The 9,022-nt window shown below is 40.6% G+C and overlaps 1 protein-coding gene across 1 annotated transcript; it reads left to right on the top strand.

The window, feature by feature from the left end:
• Positions 1 to 1,122: 1,122 nt before the first annotated feature.
• LOC148720962 (melanocyte-stimulating hormone receptor-like) lies at positions 1,123 to 3,192 on the top strand. The gene has a single exon (XM_088739378.1). It carries the CDS (start codon positions 1,981 to 1,983, stop codon positions 2,926 to 2,928), a length of 948 nt encoding a protein of 315 aa, XP_088595504.1. The 5' UTR covers positions 1,123 to 1,980; the 3' UTR covers positions 2,929 to 3,192.
• The last annotated feature ends 5,830 nt before the right edge of the window (positions 3,193 to 9,022 follow it).

Genomic DNA, 9,022 nt, shown 5'->3' with positions numbered 1-9,022 from the left:
GTTGGGGCTGAGATAGAGACAAATCGTAACTTTGAAGCGCACATACATCATCGTAGCTACCTTTTGGATTGTATCTAATGTCATTCTTTTATGCTACACATTAGATTACCATATAGCCAGTTGGTATGGTCATATAGTTATACAATCTTGCCATGTTATTTCAATCGCCTCGTATATAAAAATTTCTCGGGGTCTCAGTCATCACCAACAACAGCCGAGCCAATCAAATACACTAAACATAGCGCGATACAAAAGGGTAGTGTTCAGTGCACTGGGCATGTGGGTATAGTTAGCATTGGTACTTTGTTATGTACCATACTTTATTGCACATAACACGGGAATTTTATTCCATAAAGCTCATTTGTAGAAATCTATACGCTTTATTTTCACATGTGAAAAAAGCCTAGAATCATTGATTGCTGATGGCAATCACAGGAAGAAAAGTTCCGAGTAAATTTCCTTTTGCACGGAGGGTCACCTGATACGAAAGTATTTTCTCGGTCTTACATATTGTGTTCAAGACATTGGAACTGAGAAAACAAATTTGATCTAGGGTCTAGTTGGCTACCTTAGGCTTGTCATCATCAGGGATACTCACTATGAGTTCGCTGACAAAAGGAGGAGAATAAACAAAGAATGACAAAATAATTGTAGAAAATGGTTTGCTGGCGTAATACTTTGCTTTTGTGGCAATTTCGTCTAAGGTACTGGTCGGATACGTAAAGATGACTGGAAAGCTGCAAAGCACAATTAACTACACGGGTAAATTCGAATATTTTGAATAAATTCGCAGCTGCGACCACAATTTGAATTAAAACATTTTGATCCGTTTGTCAAACTCAGTTTATTCTAAGACCGAGAAAAATCGCCAGTTTAAATTATCCGTCAAACTTGCTGAGGCTGATAATGATTAATTTTCAATTCCGAAAAAATAATATCAACATTTGATTAGCATCCTGTCAGTGGAGGTTAATAACAGATGTCTCCATATTTTAGTATTTTTTCTCAACTGAGGTACCTCGCATGTTCCGGCCATGTTTTTAACACAACAGAGAATTTTCTGACGCATTTTAAATGCTTAAACGCAGGTGAGGATTTTTAATTGTGGACATTGTTTAGGAAGTAGGGTTTCAGTGAACGTTGGTAGGCGTGTGCTGTTTGGACCTCATTTCTCGTTGCAATCATAGATAACTTGCCAGAAAAAACGAAGTACCTTTTGGATTGTATCTAGCGTCGCTGCTTTATGCTCCATATTAGATTACCGTATAACCATTTAGTATACCTGTATAATTATACCATCTTGCATTGTTATTTCATTCCTCTCGTATATAAACATTTTTCGGAGTCTCAGTCATCATCGGGCTCAAGAACAAGATCATGGCCCACAACAGCCGAGCCAACCAAATGCACTGAACATGGCGCGATACAAAAAGGCAGTGTACAGTGGCAATTTCGTCTAAGGTACTGGTCGGATACGTAAAGATGACTGAAAAGCTGCAAAGCGCACTTAACTACACGGGTAAATTCAAATATTTGAAACAAATTCGCAGCTGCGACCAAAATTTGAATTAAAACAGTTTGATCCGTTCGTGAAACTCAATTTATTCTGAGACCGCGAAAAATCGCTAGTTTAAATTATCTGTCAAACTTGCTGAGGCTGATAATGATTTAAGTTTCAATTCCGAAAAAATAATATGAACATTTGATTAGCATCCTGTCAGTGGAGGTTAATAACAGATGTCTCCATATTTTAGTATTTTTTCTCAGATGAGTTACCTCGCATGTTCCGGGCATTTTTTAACACAACAGAGAATTTTCTGACGCATGTTAAATGCTTAAACGCAGATGAGGATTTTTAATTGTGGACATTGTTTAAGAAGTAGGGCTTCAGTGATCGTTGGTAGGCGTGTGCTGTTTGGACCCCATTTCTCGTTGCAATCATAGATAACTTGCCAGAAAAAACGAATCGAACACAGAACAATGTCCCCAACGAATTTCACAAGAGGTGGAACACTGACCAAAACATTTGGAGAACTGCGATGCTCCCTTTCATTGGTGAGTGGGCCTAAGCAAGAATCAGTTTCTTTCGCAGCAGTTCACATTCTCCTCTCCATCTCAGCATTTCTTGGCAATTCCCTTATCCTTGTTGCCCTTCACAAAGAATCTTCCCTTCACCTGCCGTCTAAACTCTTGTATCGTTGTCTGGCAACAACTGATCTGTTGGTTGGTCTTGTTCCCCAGCCTCTCGTTGCTGCGACTTTGATTTCCCTGGTCCATGAACAATGGAATCTTTGTCGATACGCATATGACGCCGCCTTCCTCACATCCGGAGCATTATGTGGAGTGTCGTTACTGACGATAACGGCCATAAGCGTGGATAGACTATTCGCCTTGTTGTTGGGGCTGAGATACAGACAAATTGTAACTTTGAAGCGCACATACATCATCTTAGCTACCTTTTGGATTGTATCTAGCGTCGCTGCTTTATGCTACATATTAGATTACCGTATAACCTTTTGGTGTACCTTTATAACTATACCATCTTGCCTTGTTATTTCATTCCTCTCGTATATAAACATTTTTCGGGGTCTCAGTCATCATCGGGCTCAAGTACAAGATCATGGCCCACAACAGCCGAGCCAACCAAATGCACTGAACATGGCGCGATACAAAAAGGCAGTGTACAATGCTCTGTGGGTGCAGTTAGCACTAGTAGTTTGCTACGCACCATACTTAATCATGATGACAGTAGTAATCGGTGACGATAAAACGTATTCATTTGGCTCAGTAGTCATAAGGGAAGTAGCAGTTGTCTTTCTTTACTTTAACTCGACGTTAAACCCGTTCCTTTACTGCTGGAAGATAAGTGAAGTAAGACAAGCAGTGAAACAGACAATCAGACAAGCACTTTGCTGTCCATGGTTTTAGAGTTAGGTCCCCGGTTTCTTAAGGTACACTCCAATGGACAGTTTTCATAGCTTAGTAAAAACGTCACGATTAGTACCAGCCAGAGAGAACGCTCGTCAGATATGTTGTATGTTGGATATATAGGAAGAAATTAGAAACTTATCAAAAAATTGGAAGTCTGTGCATAGTACATAATGCTTATGAATTTTAGAGATGTATAATATTGCTTGACTAATGCTAGCAATGTGTAAATTAGCATATGGAATAAAATGGAAGTTACTGGTTCTTATAGAGTTCTTTTCACCGGATTTTTCTTTTTTTTCCCCACACTGATGATATTTATTAATCCTCCTTACTCAGCTCCGAATGAATTTCTACATAAGAAGACTGAGCTTTTAATAAGTTGTAGCATAACAATACTATCACATTTGTCCATGTGTTTGACTCTTGATACTAATTCATTCCTAGATTAAGTTGGCTGAACAGAGTTTTTGATACCTTTGTTTCTTTCACCATTTTCTCTAAAACCCTTGATCTCTCGGTCACCAAAATTGGCAGCAAGCAAGGTAGCAACACAAACTTTGTTTTTTCGATCAAATTTATCCCAATTCGTTCATTTTACTTCTCGATCAATGGATTATCTTGTTAACTTTAGCATTATAATAAAAACTTCATTATCAGAGGACAATTGCTAATAGAATCGCTTGAGATAATTACGACATGAAGAATTCAGTGAGCTGCCTTATACGTCAAAGCTTGTTTGATACCAAAATAATTTACTTGTCTTTTCGCGAACAAGACGTTGGAAGCGAAGAAATTGTATAACTACGATATAACAGGCAAACTTTGGCTTATCAATATCCAGGAAAATCACTAAGAATATTAATTTGTTGGCGAAAGGAGGAAAACAAATAAATAATGCAAACGAAAGCGGCAGAAAATTGTATGTTCGCGTCATTTTTTAGCTCTTCTTTTGTTTTGTTCTAGTTTTGTCGGAGACGAAACGGAGGTAAAAGAGCCACAAAATGTTACTAATTACACTGTTGAATTCGAATATGTTAAAGTAAATTTGCATGTGTCCTTGTTATTGTAATATATTAAGTACCCTCTAAGGTTACTGTGTATGTACCAGAATACATTGCTGGAATAAAGTTGTGTTGAAGCGGCCATGTTGTTTGACCTCGTGGGTTTATATCACTAGCAATATATTACATTTTGGCGACGAGGATCGGTCGTTTTTCCACGTCATTCAAAAGTGCAAGGTCTTTGGACAACGCTGTGTGTGTTGTGGCATAGAAGATGGCCAGCACTAGTGCGAGTGGATTATTTGGACGTGTTGGCGAGTTCAACGTCGCACGTGAAACGTTTAGTGCCTACGTTGAGAGGATGGAAATGTTCTTTACAGCCAACAACATTGTAACGACAACAGGAGAGGGAAGCGCTGCCACCAACCTTGTGGTAGCGAACAGGAAACGTGCCATTTTCCTGACAGAAGTGGGGCCAGAGGTATACACAACCCTCAGCAACTTATTGGCGCCCACTAAACCGAAGGATGTGTCATTCACTAACATTGTGGAAGTCTTGGAGAAACACTACAACCCGAAGCCCCTGGAAATCGCACAAAGTTTTCACTTTGGCACGCGAAATCAAAAATCCGAAGAATCAGTTAGCGATTATGTGCTGGCTTTGAAGAGATTGGCGGTCCACTGTAATTATGGTGAATTCCTCAATCGGGCGTTACGTGACCGATTCGTATGCGGACTGAACAATCCGAAGATACAAAACAAACTACTGAACACAGATGACCTCACATTCGAAAAGGCTTGCAGTATTGCCAAGACCATGGAGATGGCAGACAGGAACACCCAAGAATTTCACCCTTCACGCAGTGAAACTGTTCAAGTCAACAAGTTGACAGAACAAGGAAGTAAAAACACTGAAAAGAAGAACACTGAACAATTGTCATGTCCTAGGTGTGGGGGTAATCATTCAGGTCAGTCTTGTAAATTTAAGTCAGCAAAATGCTACAAGTGCTCCAAGATTGGGCATTTAGCTTCTGTTTGTCGCAGTAAGGATGGAAAGAGAAAGGGTAAAATTCATAGTGTACAGGCTTCAGAATCAGGCAATGATGAGTGTGAGGATGAGGAATTAGGAATTTATTCTCTGAATTCGCTTGACCAAAACAAGCCTAACTGCAATAGGTACACTGTAGAAATGGAAATCAATGGTAAACTGTGTATGATGGAGTTAGACACAGCTGCAGATTTCTCAATAATGAGTAGAAGTGAATATCTAGAGAGGTTTGCAGACAAGCCTCTGTCTCCTTCTAAAGTAACACTTAAGACATACACGGGTGAATTACTTGATGTGTCAGGGGAAATGCAGTGTGACATAGTGTATAAGGGTAAACAATACTCTCTACCCATTCTTGTAGCCAATTATGATGCAAAACCTACTTTACTTGGTAAAAACTGGCTGCGGCACATTAAGTTTGAGTGGGGTGAGATATTTTGTATTCCCAAGGGAGACCCTAGGAGTGCTGATAGTCAACTGAATGAGTTGCTATCTAAACATAGCGAATTGTTTACTGAGAGTTACAAAGGTATGACGGGCCTTGAGGCCCATATTACTATGAGAGGCGATGCAAAACCTGTATTCGTGAAAGCGCGTAGGGTTCCATACGCTTTAAAAGAGCAAGTCGAAAAAGAGTTAGACAAACTAGAAAAGCATGGTGTTATTAAGAAAGTTGACAGGTCACTTTGGGCTAGCCCAATTGTGGTAGTGCCAAAGGCTGATAACACTGTCAGAATATGTGGAGACTACAAATCCACTATCAATCAGTCAGTTGAAGATGAGCAATATGTTTTACCTACTACTCAGGATTTGTATGCTGCTCTGGTTGGCTCTAAGGTATTTAGTAAGCTTGATCTATCACATGCCTATGCCCAGCTGAATGTTGACAAAGAAAGTCAAGAGTACTTGACAATTACCACTCATAAAGGCCTTTATTCCTACCAGAAATTGCCCTATGGGGTCAAGTCATCCCCAAAAATCTTTCAAGCAAAAATGGATCAAATTCTTCAGGGAATTGAAAAATGTGTTTGTAAACAAGATGACATCTTGATAGGGGGCAATGACTGGCAAGAGAATCTCAAGATACTTGCTGATGTGTTGGACAGGCTACACCAATACAATTTGCATTTAAAACTGGCAAAATGCGAGTTTTTGAAACCTGAAGTGGTTTATCTAGGTCTGAGAATAAGTGCCGAAGGCCTGCAACCGGTGGAGGAGAAGATCAGTGGAGTGAAAAGAGCCCCAGCCCCAAAGAATGTGAGTGAATTAAGGTCCTTCCTGGGCATGGTTCAGTATTATCATTCCTTTTTGCCAGGGCTGGCTACAACCTTAGCACCTCTGCATAGGCTTTTGCAGAAAACTATTCAATGGGAATGGACAGATGACTGCCAGAAAGCTTTCGAGGCATGCAAGGAGGGCCTCACCAGTGAGTCGCTGTTGGTCCACTATGATCTAAATCGTGAGCTTAAGTTAGCTTGTGACGCATCGAGTTATGGTTTGGGGGCAGTGCTTAGTCATGTAATGGAGGATGGTCAAGAAAGGCCAATAGCATATGCATCACGTACCCTCAGCTCAAGTGAGAAAAATTATGCTCAAATTGAACGGGAGGCCTTGTCTATTATTTTCGGGGTAAAAAAATTTAATCAGTTTCTATATGGACGAAAGTTCACTTTAGTAACTGACCACCAGCCATTGTTGGCTATTTTGGGCCCAAAAGCTGCTATACCCACACTTGCAGCTGCCCGTATGCAGCGCTGGGCACTTGTCCTTTCAGCATATGACTATAACATTGAGCACAGGAGCTCCGAGAAGCACAGCAACTGTGATGCCCTTTCTAGATTACCCCATGAAGAGTCTAAGATTGGCAGTGAGAGTGAGATTTACAATGTAAGTGCCATTGACAAAGATTTCCCCATAACTGCAAAAGAGATTGGGAAAGCTACATTGATGGATCCAGGGTTAAGCAAGGTACTTGATTGGGTCATGGTGGGGTGGCCAGAGGTTTGTGATGAAGATTTAAAACCCTATTACACCCGTCGACATGAACTTTCTTGCGAACAAAATTGCATTCTCTGGGGTTCCAGGGTGATCATTCCCCCAGTATTTAGGGAAAAGATGTTGGAGGAGTTGCATTGGGAGCACCCAGGCATTTGTGCAATGAAAGCAATAGCACGCACCTGTGTTTGGTGGCCCAAGATGGATGAGGAAATTGAACAAAAGATTAAACTATGCTCAGTGTGTCAGGATGTGCGGACCTCTCCACCTTGTGCCCCATTGATACCCTGGAAATGGGCCACGCGACCCTTTCAGCGTATTCATGTTGATTTTTGTCAGAAAGGGAGTGATTTTTTTTTTGTGGTGGTTGATAGTTTTTCAAAATGGATAGAGGTTAAGCACATGACCTCAATCACCTCAGAGAAAACCATAAATGAGTTGCGTCTTATATTTGCCCAACATGGTTTGCCCGAGGAGTTGGTATCAGATAATGGGCCACAATTTGTTTCAAGTGAGTTTGCTGAGTTTATGTATAAAAATGGCATTAAACATACCCTAACTCCTCCTTATCACCCACAATCAAATGGTGCTGCTGAGAGATCAGTCAGGGTGGTAAAGGAGGCGCTTGTCAAACAAGTTCTAGAGGGAAACAAGGGAAGGTCTATCAAACATAGACTAGCAGACTTCCTCTTGAGATACCGTACCACCCCACACAGCACCACAGGTGCTACGCCAGCAGAACTGCTGATGAGACGTAGACTGCGTACTCGTTTAACTCTAGTGAAACCTGATCTAGCCAAAACCGTAGAGAGTAAACAAAATAAGCAGAAGGAATATAAGGATTTAAAGGGTCATCAAGATAGGCTGTTTGCAGAGAATGACATAGTTCGAGTGAGAAATACTCAAGCCCGTAGCAATACTGAGAGGTGGATTCTGGGAAGGGTAGTTAAGGTCTGTGGACCCAGAACATATTTAGTTAAGACTGGCTATAAGACCAGATATGTTCATGTTGATCATTTAATTAAAGCATATGATCAGGTGCCATATGAAACTAGAGAGTTGGACATACCTGTCCCAGAACCGTGTGAGCAACCCACTCTAAGTGTAGATAATAGCCAAGTTTCATCCGGGGTGCCGCAGCCACCAGTCAATTTTTCAGATAAAGATGATGAGCCTAATTCTAGTATTAGTGAAGAGAATTTAAACACACCATCGCCGGTTGTTCTGAGGCGATCAGAGAGAATTAGGAAACCTGTTGACCGACTGAACCTGTAGTGAATGTTATGGCTACTATTGTGTTACTGGTAAGGATATCTTATTTGTAAGGGGAAAGCAGTGTAATATATTAAGTACCCTCTAAGGTTACTGTGTATGTACCAGAATACATTGCTGGAATAAAGTTGTGTTGAAGCGGCCATGTTGTTTGACCTCGTGGGTTTATATCACTAGCAATATATTACAGTTATTAGTTTTGCGTCGCTCTTTTGTCCACGAGTCGTGTTGCTCAAAGCCTCTAACTTATCATTCACGAGCGAAGTAACTCTTACTGAAGCCTCGATAATGGGCCCGTAGGCTAACTTAAGAGGGATTTTAGGTCGTACAGAGAAAACAGTAATTATGTTACAGGTGTTTTTATGTATTTGCTTCCTTTTCCAATTTTATACGGGGTGTACCTGACAAGTTAAAGCGACAATTTCTGACATTTTTCAAACGAATAAGCAATGATGGGGAAGTTATATGACTCCGTACGTAGGGAGCTCTTTTTTTAGTCGTCGTCGTTGTGTAGCTGTTTAGATCGAATATTTCTCAAAAAAGGAAAAAAAAAGAGGAATACAGAATAATGTCGGCGGCAAATTTTACTGGGGTGGAACACAGACCAAGACATTTCAAGAACTGTATTGTTCCCCCTCTCTGGTTGGTGAGCTTCGACAATAATTTTTTTAAATTCTTTCTTGACAGTCAACATTGTCCTCTCCATCACAGCATTTCTTGGCAATTCTCTTATTCTTGTTGCCTGTCACAAAGAATCTTCCCTTCATCCGCCGTC

The sequence above is a fragment of the Stylophora pistillata genome, chromosome 11 (genome assembly GCF_964205215.1).
Source record: "Stylophora pistillata chromosome 11, jaStyPist1.2, whole genome shotgun sequence".
NCBI lineage: Eukaryota > Metazoa > Cnidaria > Anthozoa > Scleractinia > Pocilloporidae > Stylophora > Stylophora pistillata.
This window is presented reverse-complemented; position numbering and strand designations above follow the sequence as displayed.